The sequence below is a fragment of the Acomys minous genome (genome assembly GCF_964271855.1).
Source record: "Acomys minous genome assembly, chromosome: 6".
In the NCBI taxonomy this organism is placed as follows: domain Eukaryota; kingdom Metazoa; phylum Chordata; class Mammalia; order Rodentia; family Muridae; genus Acomys; species Acomys minous.
Genome location: NC_140487.1, coordinates 123,545,771 through 123,560,345, shown reverse-complemented (window position 1 = coordinate 123,560,345; position 14,575 = coordinate 123,545,771). Strand labels below are relative to the sequence as shown.

The following is a 14,575-nucleotide window of genomic DNA, read 5'->3' as shown; positions in this document are numbered from 1 at the left end:
CATTAGGCATGTGGGCTGTCTAGGAGGTGATCTGGTATTTACAAGGTCTTGTACCATGATGCACCCCCAGAACTGCTTCCAGCCTCTGACACGATGTTAAGAGCCATTGATTTGGGGGAAGTCCAGTAGGCATGAGAGATCTCTGGAAGAGATCCGGTATTTTGCAAGTCCTGTACCATGATACACCCCAGAATTGCTTCCAACCTCTGATAGTCCTGTCAATTGTGCACTGCTCCATCTCTCTAAAACCTGGCATTAGAGCCAGGCATGGTGGCACACACCTTTAATCCCAGCACCCAGGGAGGCAGAAGCAGGTGGATCGATCACTGTGAATCTAAGGCCAGCTTCGTCTACAAAGCAAGCCCAGGACAGCCAAGGCTACACAGAGAAACCCTGTATCGAAAAACCAAAAATAAAAAACATCTGGCATTGGTGTGAACTGTCACTTTCTGGGTACTGACCAGCTCTGATTGAGCAAACTTCCTACAGGATCTTCTTGAGGGTGTACTGTTTGTTGTTCAGATGAATTAATCCTTGACTACAGAATTCCTGATTTGATTCAAATAGTTTAAAAAGTTAAATTGTTTTAGATCTTCTAAAACAATTTAAGAGAGCTTATGGCTGCAATAAATGCCTCACTAGGGCATTTGAACCTTGAAGCAGGTTTGTGGCCTCAGATAAGCCTTCACTCCAGATGGCACCATGAATCCTGGTATTCACCATAAATATAGGCTAGTTGGTTTAAACTTTCCATGAACCTAAGATATAATGGAGCTACCTAGAAATATCTAAATTAGGTACAAACCTTAATGTCTGAAGATACAAACTATTCTGTTATAATTCCTTATACCTTGTCACTTTGTGATATCATATGTATCATTTTAAATTTACTGTTTCTTAGAATGAAAGACAGATAAAATTACTGTCCTGAACTCATTATGAACCAAGAGATAGCTGGGTAATGTATAGTTAGGTCAGTCCTAATTGATAAGTCATATATTCTTGTAAGTTTTAGACCCTGTTAACCTTTAGGCCTTGTCAACCTCTGTCACTCTGAACTCACTACGAACTTATGTAATGAATATATAGATAAGAAATGTTTAGCTTTAAAACATGTAACCTGTTGTATTTTAAAATTCATCTGTTCTGTAGTTAATTGCCCTTTTTTGACTATGAGGTAATTCCCCTTTCTCAGAAATATAAGTACGGTGACCAACAATAAACAGCATTGAAATTGGGAAGCTTAACTTCAGTTGAAGTTAAGATGCCTAACTTCAGGCCAGGTGGTGGTGGCACACGTCTTTAATCCCAGCACTTGGGAGGCAGAGGCAGGTGGCTCTCTGTGAATTCAAGGCCAGCCTGGTCTACAAAGTGAGTCCAGGACAGCCAGAGCTGTTACACAGAGAAACCCTGTCTCAAAAAACAAAACAAAACAAAAACACACCCCCAAAAAAGATGCCTAACTTCATCCACCTTTTCTCCTGAGTGTGTGTGTGAGTGGTTTATTTTCTGTCTCTCTCTTATTTCTTATTTCCCTATAGATTCACAAATAAATGAGCAGACTCAGAGCTTTACCGTCAGCCCTCTAGGGCTAGCAGGCCTAAGTTTACATTAGCTTCCTGGAGATCTCCGCAAAGAGGCCTATTTACAGATCAAAGGGCCTCCTTTCATGACCCTCCTGGAGTTTCTAGCTAGAAACCACACTTACAACCTCAGCTATAGAAAAATTGTGGCCACTTTAAGTTTTCCTCCTTGGCTGCAGTAAAGCCAGTCCCTAGAGAAGAAACTGTGGGCTCCCTTTCCTCTTTCTTCTTTCAGTCTTGATCAGTTAAGCTGCCTGAGCCATCAGCTCTGGTGACCCAAGAGATGACATGACCTGGAGGGGATTCTGCATCCTACCCCAGATACCCTGGACCTTCTCACAGCCGCAGCCAGGCACTAATTAGCACTGTGCCAGCTGCTCCATTGGCACTCTGGCCCAACTGTGCACAAATGATTTGGGGTATTTCTGTGTTAAATTTAATCCTAAATTTTACTTAGAGACCCACCCCCACCCCCATGTGGCTCAGGCGGTCTGCCTCTGTGTATACCTGCACCAGCTCTCCCGCTTGCCTCTGCTTTCCCCTCCCCCACCCCTGCACCAGGCCTCCAGGAGTCCAAAAGCAGCAGCTCTCTGTTACAAAAACCTGGTCTCATTAAAACCTTAACCTCTGTTCTTCCTCTCTGTTTGGTATAGATTTTTATATAAATTCAAAGTGATATTTTTACAACATGCTGCATATTGTACCCTGGTTCAAAATGTTTTCATACAACGGTAAAATCTCAAGGTTACAAAGGTCTATTCCGACACACAACCTAGTTTATAATGTCTGTCTAACTACCTATGTCTTCGCTAGCTCTTGAATGGCGGGTGGATGCTGTTTCTCCCACCTCCAGCTGCTCTGGGTTCACCTACAGGCTTTCTGGCCAATGGCTTTGATATAATAAATTCAAATGCGGTTGAAAAATTGTTCTCTATTAATTCTAGAGACATTCTTTTTTTTTAAACAATGTTAAAACTTGGTTATTATGCCCCACCTTCATTCTCAAAAGGTTAAAAATCAAGTAAGTTTAGCCATCCAGAGGGTCCTAGAAACCTACAAGAAGCCCATCAAGGCTGGGTAGGCAAGTCCTCAATAGTTCCTGCTTCACAAATATGTCTGCCAGATACATTAGGCCAGAAGGCTAAAGATGATGCTCCAACATGTTAAAGACAGTTTTGAGTGACTATTCAGGCATCAAAGTGTCTCAGTCACTTTTTCAGTTTGGAAGCTGCTAACCTACGCTTTCTGTTTACTCAGGTAATTAATTTTATTCCTTCTCAAGTCTTTGATTGGGTTGACGACAGAGAATTTAGTTTACAGTTAAGCTTAGTTGTTTAGAAGTTTAGATGTTTTTAGGTTGATAGGGAATAAAAGGGCCTTTTTATTAGACTAAAAAAAGGGGAGCTGTGAAAGAATGCCTTTGTGGATGTAGCAGTTTGTCCATAAAGCACTGTTTGGCCAATCAGCTGGGCAGAAGGACATCTTCTAGGGCTTTCTAGAAGAGGAGGACAATTGAGAGTTCGGAAGAAAGCCGCCCCAGGGGTCATCAGATTGGCAAGTTATTGGTATATATGCAAGTTTTGAGGCCACAGATTAGTTTAGATTCTGCCCAGCATAGTGGTTGCAGCTTTAAAATGCACTATGATCTCGCAAAAATGCACTATGATCTCGCTGTGTCTGGCATTTGCGCCCTAGGCCATGCTGCTATTTGCAACATACCACACTGTCTCCTGCACAGTGATGTTGAGGTCATCTGAGGCCACATGAGATACTGTCTCATAAACAAAACAGAGAACCAAATCTCCTCCTTCCTGCAGCCTCTTTTCATGCCCCGTTGGTGCTCACCATGTAACTGCAGAGTGACGCAGAGCCGCTCTCTGCACCGCCCTGACTTTATCCTTAGCACTTCACAGGTGCTCTGCAGCCCTCGCCCAGCCCTTCCTTCAGCAGGAAGCATCCCAGCATCTATCCGAGCCAGATCATGCTCTAGAGGGAGACCAGCCACCCTCCCCGGTGGGTTCGCCCCTCCAGCCTTCCTCTGCTCGCACAGGACTGACACATCTTGGTGAAAAGTGATCAGATTGGTTTTATTGGCTATACAGAGCACTGTCCTTTGTGGGTAACAGTTCATGCTCCCACGTGTCTTCCCATGGTCTGCTTCCCCAGTGCTGTGACACAGCTGAGCCAGGAGAAAGGATGACTTCATTCCTAAACAGATGAGGGTAGCCGGTGGAGAGAAGGCAGCCTCGCCTTAGGCTGGGCCCACGGTGAACGTAGTCTTGGGTGGCTTGACCCCACTGAGACCTTGTCTCTACAAATCGATAAAAATCTTAGATAGACTCAGAGAGAGAGAGAAGGGAAGTTTCAGCCCAAGACAAAAGACAGGCCAGGCAACTCCGCCTGGAGTATTGTATTGCAAAAAGTGCCATCGATTAGGAGGAGAAGGACACTGGGGAAGCGGAGTGAGAGAGATCAGAGGTTCCTGCACCACGGGGCATGCGGAGTCGGAGGATTGGGCAGTGGTCAGCGAGCTCAGTGGATTCCTCCAGGTTCGGTCCACAGAGGATTTGCTCCGCGGAACTGATAACCAGAAGGTTTTATTCTTGTTCTCCTTAATCTCTTTTCCCTTCATGTTTAGGGTAGGAGGGTTGTAAGGGAGGCACATTCCTTTAATAAATCCATAATAAAGTAGAATTGTTAAGGAATCAGAGCCAACAGTGACCCCTGGAGGCCTATGGGAGCCACTAAAAGTCAGTTTTGCTGGTGAAATATGACCCTCACATCTGGTCCTGCAATCACAGTTTTGGCTAGAAAAGTGGTGTCACAGGACTCCACCAGAGTCAAGCCAGCAAAGGTGAGGGACAGCTCTGCATGTGACTGAGAGCCTGTGCCTGGCCTCTGTGGTTAGAGACAGCAGAAAAGCACAAAAGTAGGACAGATGTCCCCACTGGATGGAGGCTGGCAATGTGGCTGGCACTGCCCACCAGGCTCTTCCCCGTTCCAGTGTCACAGACTCTAAGAATCCAGAACCAACGTCTAGACAGGAGGTTCATGCAGACCGGCCATCCTGGCTCGTGGCCTGGCTCCGCTACTGCTCAGAGGTACCAGGTGGAAGGTCTTTGAGTTCCTCCTTCGCTGGGTACACGTCCGACACCTTGTTCTTCTTGGCAAAAATCTGGTTGATCTCAATGAACGACCTGCCCTTGGTCTCCGGGACAATGAGGAAGATGTAGACGGTGGTGAGGAGACAGATGATTGCAAAGATGATGAAGCTGTAGGCGCCGAGGCCCACCTGTGGGAAGAGGGACCGGTGAGGGGGTTGTGTGTTAGGGAGTGTTAGAAGGTTCTGGCTTGGTGGCTTGGGGATTTGCGTGACGCTGGGACCCACTTAGGTCCCACTCACTTGGATGAATGGGAAGATGAGCCCCACGGTGAAGTTGGAGAGCCAGTGGACACTGCCCCCAATCATGTAGGCGGCCGGCCGGGAAGACTGTAGGAAGATCTCAGTGATGAACAGGGCCGGGATGGGACCTGAGAGAAAGAGAGAGAGAGAGAGAGAGAGAGAGAGAGAGAGAGAGAGAGAGAGAGAGAGAGAGAGAGAAGGTTAGGGGGAGACACAGTGACTCACAAAGGGTCCTTGAAGCCATAGGTGTTTTGCCACCCTGGCTTGGGGACAGTGAATATCTAAGACACAGTCCTTTGCGAGGTGGCTGAGTGAGGACACGAATGCAGTTCATAAGGATGGTGGGCATGGAGGATGGCAGAGACATGAGGATGGCAGTCCCTTCTTCCAGCCTTGCTAAAGGGAGTCAGGGAGATGCCACTGGGGGTGGGGCACGTCTACCCTCCCTAGGGCTTCTCAGAGAAAATCATGCTGGATTGGGATATGGGGCAATGAAACCAGGAAACTTAGCCTCGGGATACATACTGGGTCCCACGGCGTGTCCTATGACGTAGACGATGACACAGACGATGCTGACAAAAGGCAGCCAGGAGACGGTGTCCTGTAGGGTGGGGAAAATAGGTAGTTAGTACTTGGCAGTGCAAAAACTAGCTGGGACAGGAGCCTCGGGGACCTCAGAGCAGAGATGGCACCTGGATCTGGAGGAGCCAGCGGTGACCGCTCGGCCACTTGATGAGATCTTAAAAGGCAGCTGAGAGGGAGCTGGATTCGCTGGGGGAGGGGCACTTCTGACAAAGACTATATACTTCTAAAAGCAAACTCGTTTTGGTGACGAGTCCCTTTTGCCTTTACTACGGTGAAAACACAGGTTGAGAACGGCACGGGTGTCATTCCTGAGCAGGGTCGCCAGCACAGCTAGCACCTTCAGTGAAAATCTTTTTTCGGAAAATAACCTCTGGCCATCAAAGGGGCCAAGCCGTTGCTGGACCTCGAGGCTGAGTTACTAACGTGCTCTGAGATCACTGGCAGCTGTGTACTTAGTCTGCTCTCCTACTGTGTGCTCAGCCTGTATGCGTTCACTCTCCATGAAGACAGCAATAGAGCCAGCCTGTCTGTGCCTTGATGTTCTGTGCTATCAGCTCTTAAAACCTAAGCTAACTGCATACCTTTAATCTTAAGTTATGTCTTTTTCTATTCCTTTTACACTTTCACTTGTTTGTGTGTGCGTGTGTGCATGTGTGTGTGTGTGTGTGTGTGTGTGTAAAACAACTATCCCATGTGTGTTGGAAATAGTAGGTTGCTAACATCTGTGTGTGGCTGTGAGTGCTATTCTGGGTCAGTTGGGTGGGTGAATAACATCTTCCCTTGTAAAACTCTGTTAAAATTTTCTGCAAAACAGTTTGAGGCAAGCCTGGCTCTTCATGGTGAGTTACAACAGGACCACCAGGACTACAAAGAGAGACCCTGTCCCCCAAAAAAATCTGTTTCGAAAAATATCCCTCACTCCTTCCCCCATCTCTTAGTGTTTACTATGCTATTCAGTAAATACAGAACAAAGCCCATTGTTAAGGACAGGTGTCAGGGACACAGACGTCACACATACACAACAGAGAACACAAGCATGAGGACAGGCGGAAGACACAGGAGAGAGGAATTCAAATGTGGGCTCACCCTTGGTTTAAAGGAACTCTCTCTCTCTCTGTCTCTGTCTCTGTCTGTCTGTCTGTCTGTCTGTCTCTCTCTCTCTCTCTCATTTCTTGATGTCACTCTGATGCATTTTGGTAGCTTCACTGAGGTTTCTTTAATGGGTTGCTGGGTAAGTGGGTCACTGTCACAGCGTTCCTTACCTGCAGAGCCAGTGCAACCGTCAGGACAATACAGGAGATGAGGCAGGTGGAGAAGCCGAGGAGGAGGAGAAGCCGTCGTCCCCAATACTCTACCACAAAGATCTGGAGGTGCGGGAGGCAGGAAGTGAGTTTGTAGAGACAGAGCCCAATGTTCCTGTGGGGCAGAGCACCCCGCCTGGGGCTGCCATCATGAGAAAGGCCTTCGCTGGCCCTCAACCAACTCTTTTTTTTTTTTTTTTAGGTTTTTTTGAGACAGAGTTTATCTGTGTAACAGTCCTGGCTGTCCTGGACTCACTTTTGTAGGTCAGGCTGGCCTCGAACTCACAGCGATCCTCCTGCCTTTGCCTCCCGAGTGCTGGGATTAAAGGCGTGCACCACCACGCCTGGCTTCTCAACCAACTCTTGAGGGGCCAGGAGGAGTGTGTGCCCAGCCACGGTGTGGACATAATTGTACATGCATGCACAGAAGTATGTGTCCTTGGATGACCAGTGGGGAGGGCTGGCTGGGTCATTAGGCCCCAGACGTTCACTCTTAAATGAAAGCCCACATTAAAGGCCTTAAGTCCCATGGCTCTAAGCCTCTGGTCTCCTGAAAGGAAGAAGCCAGGCATTGGAGTAAACTTGAGAGCTTCTGTCCATGTCCAGGCCTGGCTGGCTCCTTTGCAAAGGGGGCAAAGTCTCACTCAGGTACCACAGCTCCCTGCATGGCTTGTGCTTCAGCCACATTTGTCAGCCCCAGATATGAGAGATCAGAGCAGAGTCACTGCACACATTGGGAGCCTCAGGAGCGGAGTTTGAGCCTCTGCTTTTAGGGGTCCGTGGCTGCTCCCCACTAGAGTCAGGGATATCCTTGCAGCAGAGCTCTAAGACCCGAACATCAAAGCCCAAAGGGCATGTTGCATACCTCAGGCCCACCTCCCTCTGCAAATATCACTCTACCCTGGTGGTTTATGGGACCATAGCCCCAAGGATGCTCACCGTGACAATGGTCATGAACACATTGACTGCCCCTGTCCCAGCTGTCACATACTGGACATCACTGCTATTCACACCTGCGCTCAGGTAGATTTCATCAGCATAGTAGTAAATCTGAAAAGACAGCCACGGGGTTAGGCCGAGGGCCCTGAATGAAGGATGGCCACTGGCCCACCGCACCCCAGCCCCTCAGAGATACATGCGAGAATCACTCTCAGCACCTGGTCGCACACTGCCTTCTGCCCCCATGCTCACAGGCCTGCCCGTACCGCATTCACTCCCGACAGCTGCTGGCCGGCCATGAGGACCACCACAGAGATGACCTGCCAGCGCAGGGACTTCATCTTGAACAACTTCACCACGGAGACGAAGCCCGCCGCCTTCTCGGCCTCGTCTTCCCTCCTGATCTCTTCCATCTCCGAGGCCACATCTTTCCAACCTCGAAGTGTCTGCAGGGCTGAGGGGAAGGGAACGAGCAGAGGGAGTGAAGGCGGAGCCAAAGAGCCTCTGGGGACCCAGTCAAGGGAAAGTCACCACAAAGCTCACCTTTCTGAGCAGCTGCCTCGTTTTTCTTCTGAATCAGGAGGTAGCGGGGACTCTCAGGAAAGAAGGGCAGGATAATAAGCTGCAGAGCCGCGGGCACTCCAGTTAGTCCCAGGAGGATTGGCCACCCTGCAAGCAAGGCTCTACTGTCACAGACACCCAGTGCCCGGGCACCATTACCCCGAGGCAGGACATGGGCTCTTTGGGGACAAAGCTTGACCTTTTCAGTGGGTGGTTGGTGGCTATTTACACAGTGGCTACGGCATGACTGACCGCTGCGCACCTATGAGGTAGCAAACAGAAACATCTGATGATGCCAAGCATTGGTAAAAGCATGGGCCAATGGGAAGTCTCCGTGTGTCATTGTCCGTCAGGGACCAGCTGGCTGGAGCACACTGGGAGTGACCTTGCCATCCCACCCCAGGTGTATGTCCCGAGAGGTTTAGGGGTGTGTGTGTGGGGGGGGGACACAAGGACACCTAAACTGGAGTGGTCAGAGCAGCACTGATAAACTCAGAAACAAAACCAGCAATAACGCAAACACCCATTGTATTCCACATAGAACGGACGCCGTAGCTTTTCTGTGGTCCTAAAAGAGAATTCGATACTGCAATGAAAACGGCAACGGCCCGAAGAGATCTGTCCAGCAGGATTTGGAGTGTAAAAACTCAATGTCCAGTGAACGCCCTTACAATCAAGTTCAGAAGCAGGTACAAATACCCCCTACTATCTCCAAAGGGGAAGAGCCTGGACCCAAAGAAAGAAAACAAGGGCTTAGGTCAGCACAGAGGCTCCCTTCAGGGAAGGGAGTTGTGTTACTGGGGGGCACACAGCAGCTCTTAGGGGTTGGTGCAGCTCTCTCTTGACCTGGGAAATGGTCACAAAGCCTCTGGTTTCTTTGTCTTTCTTTGTGTTTACTGGGAATCATACATGCTGTGTGAAAATAGCCGTATAAAGGGCTGGAGCGATGGCTCAGTGGTTAAAAACATTTGCTGCTCTTGCCAAGGACCTGAGTTTCTAGCACAGACATGCGGCCCACAGCCACCTGTAGCTCCAGTTCTGGGGGACCCCATGGCCTCTTCCGGCCTCTACAGGTGCCAGGAATACACATGGGGGCACAGATAGACAGACAGGTAGGCAAAACACCCATTTGCATAAAAATATAAGAAAAAATGGCTACAAAGGCATTCTGCCCACTGCGTGAGTCATCTCTAGCTCCCGTGCCTTTTCTCCTGTGCCCTAGCCCAGTGACATCACAGACCTCTGTATGCCAGGAACAACCCTAACTGCCTGTCACAAAGCAGCCCATGCCCTCCTTACAGCACCCTTACGGGGTGGGAACCAGATCAGCCCCATTTTTCACATACAGACTCTACTGAGGCTAGCAGAGTCTGGGCCCCTTGCGAAGACCGCTTAGTTATTTGAGAGCAACACTATGCGCACAGACTGAATCTGGCTGCTCATGATTACACAGCTGGCCCTGTCCATCCGATCTAAGGTTATCACCACCTGACCAATCATGTGTTTCCTTTTGTTGTAGGTCTCATGTTAGTCTAGGCTGGCCTGGACCTCTGTCTTCCTGTCTCAGCCTCCTGAGAGCTGGGATTGCAGACATGCACCACGATGCCCAATGTAAGTGCATTTCTGGTTTTGAGTTCTTATATTTTTATTACATTCATTCATTCATTCATTTTATGATATATGCGTGTGTAGAAGAGGGAGAAAGATATGGGAAAGAGAAAGAGCGAGTGAGGGGAGAGAGGGACAAAAGAGAGAGGGGAAAGGAAGGGAAAGAGAGGGAGGGAAGGTAGAGAAAGAGGGAGGGATGGAGGGAGAGAGAGAGGGGAGGAGGGAGTTGGGGAGGGAGATAGAGAAATATCACAGAGACCATGTTTGTGGCATCACTTTCCTCCTTCTGCCATGTGGGTCCTCGGGTCATCCAATTTGGCAACAAATACCTCTAAATACTGAACCATCCCACTGGCTTATTTTACTTATGTATTTGAGTGCTCTATCTGCATGTGTACCTGCATGCCAAAAAAAGGGCATCAGATCATATTATAGATGGTTGTGAGTCATCATGTAGTTGCTGGGAATTGAACTCAGGACCTCTGGAAGAGGTCAGTGTCCTTAACCTCTGAGCCATCTCTCCAGCTTCTCCCCATGCCCCATTTCATAAAAAAAAAAAAAAAAAAGAAGAAGAAGAATGATCCAGGTGCAGTGGTACGCCTGTAAATCCCAACACTTGGGGAGGTAGAGTCAGGAGGATCTCTGTGAGTTCAAGGCCAGCCCGGTCTACAAAGGGAATCCAGGACAGCCAGGGTTACACAGAGAAACCCTGTCTCAAGGAACTGAAAGAAAGGAAATAGAATGTGACTCAGGCTGACTCCAGACTTCCTGTGTGTCTCAGGAAGACTTTAAATTGCCCAGTCTCCTTCTGCCGCCTTCTGAGTGTCGGGGTCACAGGCACATGCCACCCTTGACTCCATAAAACAGGCTGGTAATGCCCTCACTTATTTGCAAACTTCCTCAAGGCACACGTGAACCTCTGAACCTCCACCTCGTCTCATAAGCCATGGCTCCTGGCTAAGAAATGGCTTATTTCACCTTAAATATGAGTGTCATCCAGCGCCAAGCTCAGCTCTGGACCACCACTTTCTGGGATGGGGCATTATCCTCCCACAATCCTTCTGTTGCCCCGTGATCAGAGTTGGGGCCTCAGATCATCTTGGGACGCTGTGCCTACCTCCTCTTGCCCTGTCTGTGACAAGTGCTGCTGTCCCATCTCCCATCAGCCCCTGGGCCCCTCGTCCCAGAGGCCCCTACACGGCAACTCTCCTCACCAAGTCACCAAAGACCCCCAGGCGCTAACCCTGATCCCACCTCACAACTTTGACCACTGTCCAGCCTTGACACTGGGTGCCTTCTGCCTGCACCTCTGCTGACTTCACGCCTGCTGACCAGCTCTGTTTGAGCAGAGCAGCTGCTGTATGCACCACAGGGGAATCACAGAGAAGGATTTTGGCATTCTTGTCTCCTCTGGTCAGGTCTAGAACATTCTTCCTTGATTGGGCAGAACTGTCCCTGCCCTCCTGCGCAGTGCATTGCAGTGCACTGCAGAGCTTGGCTCCTGGCTTTGAGTCCTGTTGCCTGGGGCTCCCTGAGACTCAACCCTAGTCTATTCATTTTGGGTCCCAGCTCCTAGGGATAATATGGCACCCTTAAAGGAGGTGTCCTGAACACATGCAGGAATGATGGGAAAACGAAAGAGTGTGGCAGTGCAACACTGAACCAGGTTCAGGCTGCAGAGTCTGAGTCTTAACAGGACTTTGGACACATTTCCAATCTGCTAAGTCTTGGGCTCTCTGTCTGTAAAATGGATGTGTTTCAAGTACAGGGTTTCATGGGGCTGCTGGGAGGAACAAATGAACTATTACAAAAGGCATGGCTCCCAGGCCATGGCACGCACACTCATTGAGTTCTGGTCCCCCTTCCAGAACTCAAGGCTCAAAAAGAAAGACAAGAAGGAAAAAAAAAAAAGGGGGGGGGAGAAGTAGGGAGGGGGTGCTTGGGGATAGGGCTGGGCTCAGGTGGTATTTGCGCAGCACATGCACAGATCTCTGAGTTTGGCCCCCAGCCCTGCATTGGGCCATTGTGGTCTTGCACCCCTGTAATCTCAGTACTTGTGGGGCGGAGGCAGGAGCATCAGGAGTTCAAGGTCATCTTTAACTACAATGTGAATCTGAGACCAGCCTGGCTTACATGAGACCATGCAGCTCAAGGCTTGAGGCAGAGAAAGAGGAAGTAATGGTGCCCTTTATCAGTTACCGTGCGCCTTCTGAGTGTGTGGACTGTCACTTAGTGATTCAAGGAAAACAGGCAAGGCTGAGCCACCTTGCCATCTCCGAAAAGGAGCACACTGCCATGTGCTTGTTAAGGACCTACAGTGTGCGTGGTGAGCTCTGGACAGAGCAGGCCTCCCAAGGATGCTCTTCACTGCACAGAATAGGGAAGTCAGTGGGCAGAATTTTCCAGTAATGGCAATAGGGGCTTTAGGGAGAGGGGGTAGGGCAGAGCTCTGTTCTTACCTTCCTCATTTGCCAAGAGATTCCGAAAGCCAAACAGCTGGGCCACGAGGATGCCGACAGTGATGAAGAGCTGGGGTACAACTCCAAGAGCCCCTCGCAGGTTCTTAGGGGCGAGTTCCCCTAAGTACATGGGGACCACGTTGGAAGATATACCTGGAAGGAGAGTGGATAAGAACACAACCAGTCAGAAGCCTGGGAGAGACAAACTGTGTCTCCAAAGACTCACTGTACCTTGTCAAGTGCGTTATCTGGCCCGCCCGCCCTTAAAATGGGGGTAACTCAGTTGGTAAGGTACTTGCTGTGCAGGCATGAGGACCCGAGTTCAATTCCCAGAACCCATGTAAAGCTGGATGTGGGAGTACACACTGGTGATCCCAGTGCAGGGGATGGAGAGCCAGGCAGATTTCTGGAGCTTGTAGGCTTCCAGTCTGGCCTAACCAATGAGAGACCCTGTCTCAAAAATATGTAGAGCTCCTGGAAAACAACACCTGAGGTGGACCTCTAGCGTCCACACACCCCCACCTCTCACAACATCCCATAACACTGAATGGATGAATGAATGAATGAATGAATGAATGGCCCTTGCAAACACCTCTTCTAATTCTCAGTCCCTTAAACTTCAAGGAAGGAAATTACATCCAAGAAGCCACTGACAGGAGTATTTGCTTCTTGACTGTGTCACTGGGCATGTAGTCCAGCCAGACCCTACACCCTCACTCCTGACTGGCCCAGATTTCAGAGAGGCTCCTCTCCTTTGCCTCAGGGAGAAAAGAATCTGTCACTAAAAGGCACACCACCACCACCCCCTGCCACCCTGCTCACTTTCTGGGGACAGCACATCGCACAATAAACCTCGGCATTAGAGACCCTTCGATGCACAAAGCTCACACTTTCATGTTGGGCAGCATGAAAAGTGGCTCATAGCCTAAACCCAGCGGTTTATCAGTAATCATGTGCCTTCTGCATATGTGGAAGGCAGAAGATTCGATCCAGGGCAATGGTGAGTTGGTTCAGTGATTAAGAACACTTGCTGTTGCAAAGGCCTAGGGTTTGCTTCTGAGCACCCACATGGAGGCTCACCACCTCCTTGGGTACCAAGCACAAACGTGGCGTACAGACCGTACATGTGGGCAAAACACTGAGACACATAAAATAGTAAAAAATAAATCTAAAAGAAGAAATGCTTGGACTGGAAAGATGGCTCAGTGGTTAAGAGCACTGGCTGCTTGCCCAGAGGTCCTGAGTTCAATTCCCAGCAACCACATGATGGCTCACAAGCATCTATAATGAGATCTGGTGCCCTCTTCTGGTGTATGTAAAGACAGATCTCTCATATAAGGAAAAATAACCAAATAACCAAATATTTTTAAATGCTTAAAATGTAAAAAATAAAAAATTTCAGTATATATTCCTGAAAATCTGCATTCTTTCTAAATGTATGTATACTGAGGCTCGTCTGAAGGCCATTATTTAATCTTTTTTAAAAAGATGTACTGTTATTTTCAGTAATATGATTGTGTGTCTTCGTGGGTATGTCTACATGAACTCAGGTGTCCTCAAAGGTTAGACATGGCAGACGCCCTGGGAGCTGGAGTTACAGATGGTTGTGGGCAGCCTGACATGGGAGGTAGGAACTGAACTCAGGCATATCTCCAGCCTCCCACCATTTAACCTGGTAAAACTTTTCATCATATCAAAATATGACTCTTTTAGGAATACGTGAAGTTGGGGGGGGCGCTGGTGAAATGGCTCAGTGGCGAAGGCGCTGGCTGCCCAGCTTCATGATCTGAGTCTAATTTGTAGAACACACATGATGGAAGCAAAAAGGTACATGCTCACTTCCCCCAACAAGGTAAAAAACTAAATATTAAAAAAAAAAAACTGAGAAATAAAAGTCAAGAGGACTGGCTGCCCTTGCAGAGGACCTGAGTTCTGTTCCCAGCACCCACATCAGGCAGCTCATAACCACCTGTAATTCCGGCTCCATTGGATCCATCTCTATCTTCTGACTCTCTCTCTGCAGGCACCTGCACTCATGTGCACATACCCGCCACCACTCAACAATAAAATAAATATTAAAAAAAAAAGATTAGGTGGAGTGCTGGGAGTACGGTTCGGTGGTAGAGTGTGCGTCTG

At 48.8% G+C, this 14,575-nt stretch overlaps 1 protein-coding gene across 2 annotated transcripts in view; it reads right to left on the bottom strand.

The window, feature by feature from the left end:
* Positions 1-3,649: 3,649 nt before the first annotated feature.
* SLC2A5 (solute carrier family 2 member 5) overlaps positions 3,650-14,575 on the bottom strand; it is a 34,275-nt gene continuing 23,349 nt past the window's right edge. For both annotated transcript variants that reach the window (XM_084786744.1, XM_084786745.1), the window contains exons 6-13: positions 12,440-12,592; positions 8,355-8,480; positions 8,078-8,265; positions 7,812-7,922; positions 6,834-6,935; positions 5,512-5,587; positions 4,987-5,114; positions 3,650-4,875 (exon numbers count right to left, since the gene is read on the bottom strand). In XM_084786744.1, the coding sequence (XP_084642870.1) occupies positions 4,672-4,875; positions 4,987-5,114; positions 5,512-5,587; positions 6,834-6,935; positions 7,812-7,922; positions 8,078-8,265; positions 8,355-8,480; positions 12,440-12,592 (1,088 nt within the window). In that variant the 3' untranslated portion in view covers positions 3,650-4,671. The remainder of the gene's footprint in view (positions 4,876-4,986; positions 5,115-5,511; positions 5,588-6,833; positions 6,936-7,811; positions 7,923-8,077; positions 8,266-8,354; positions 8,481-12,439; positions 12,593-14,575) is intronic.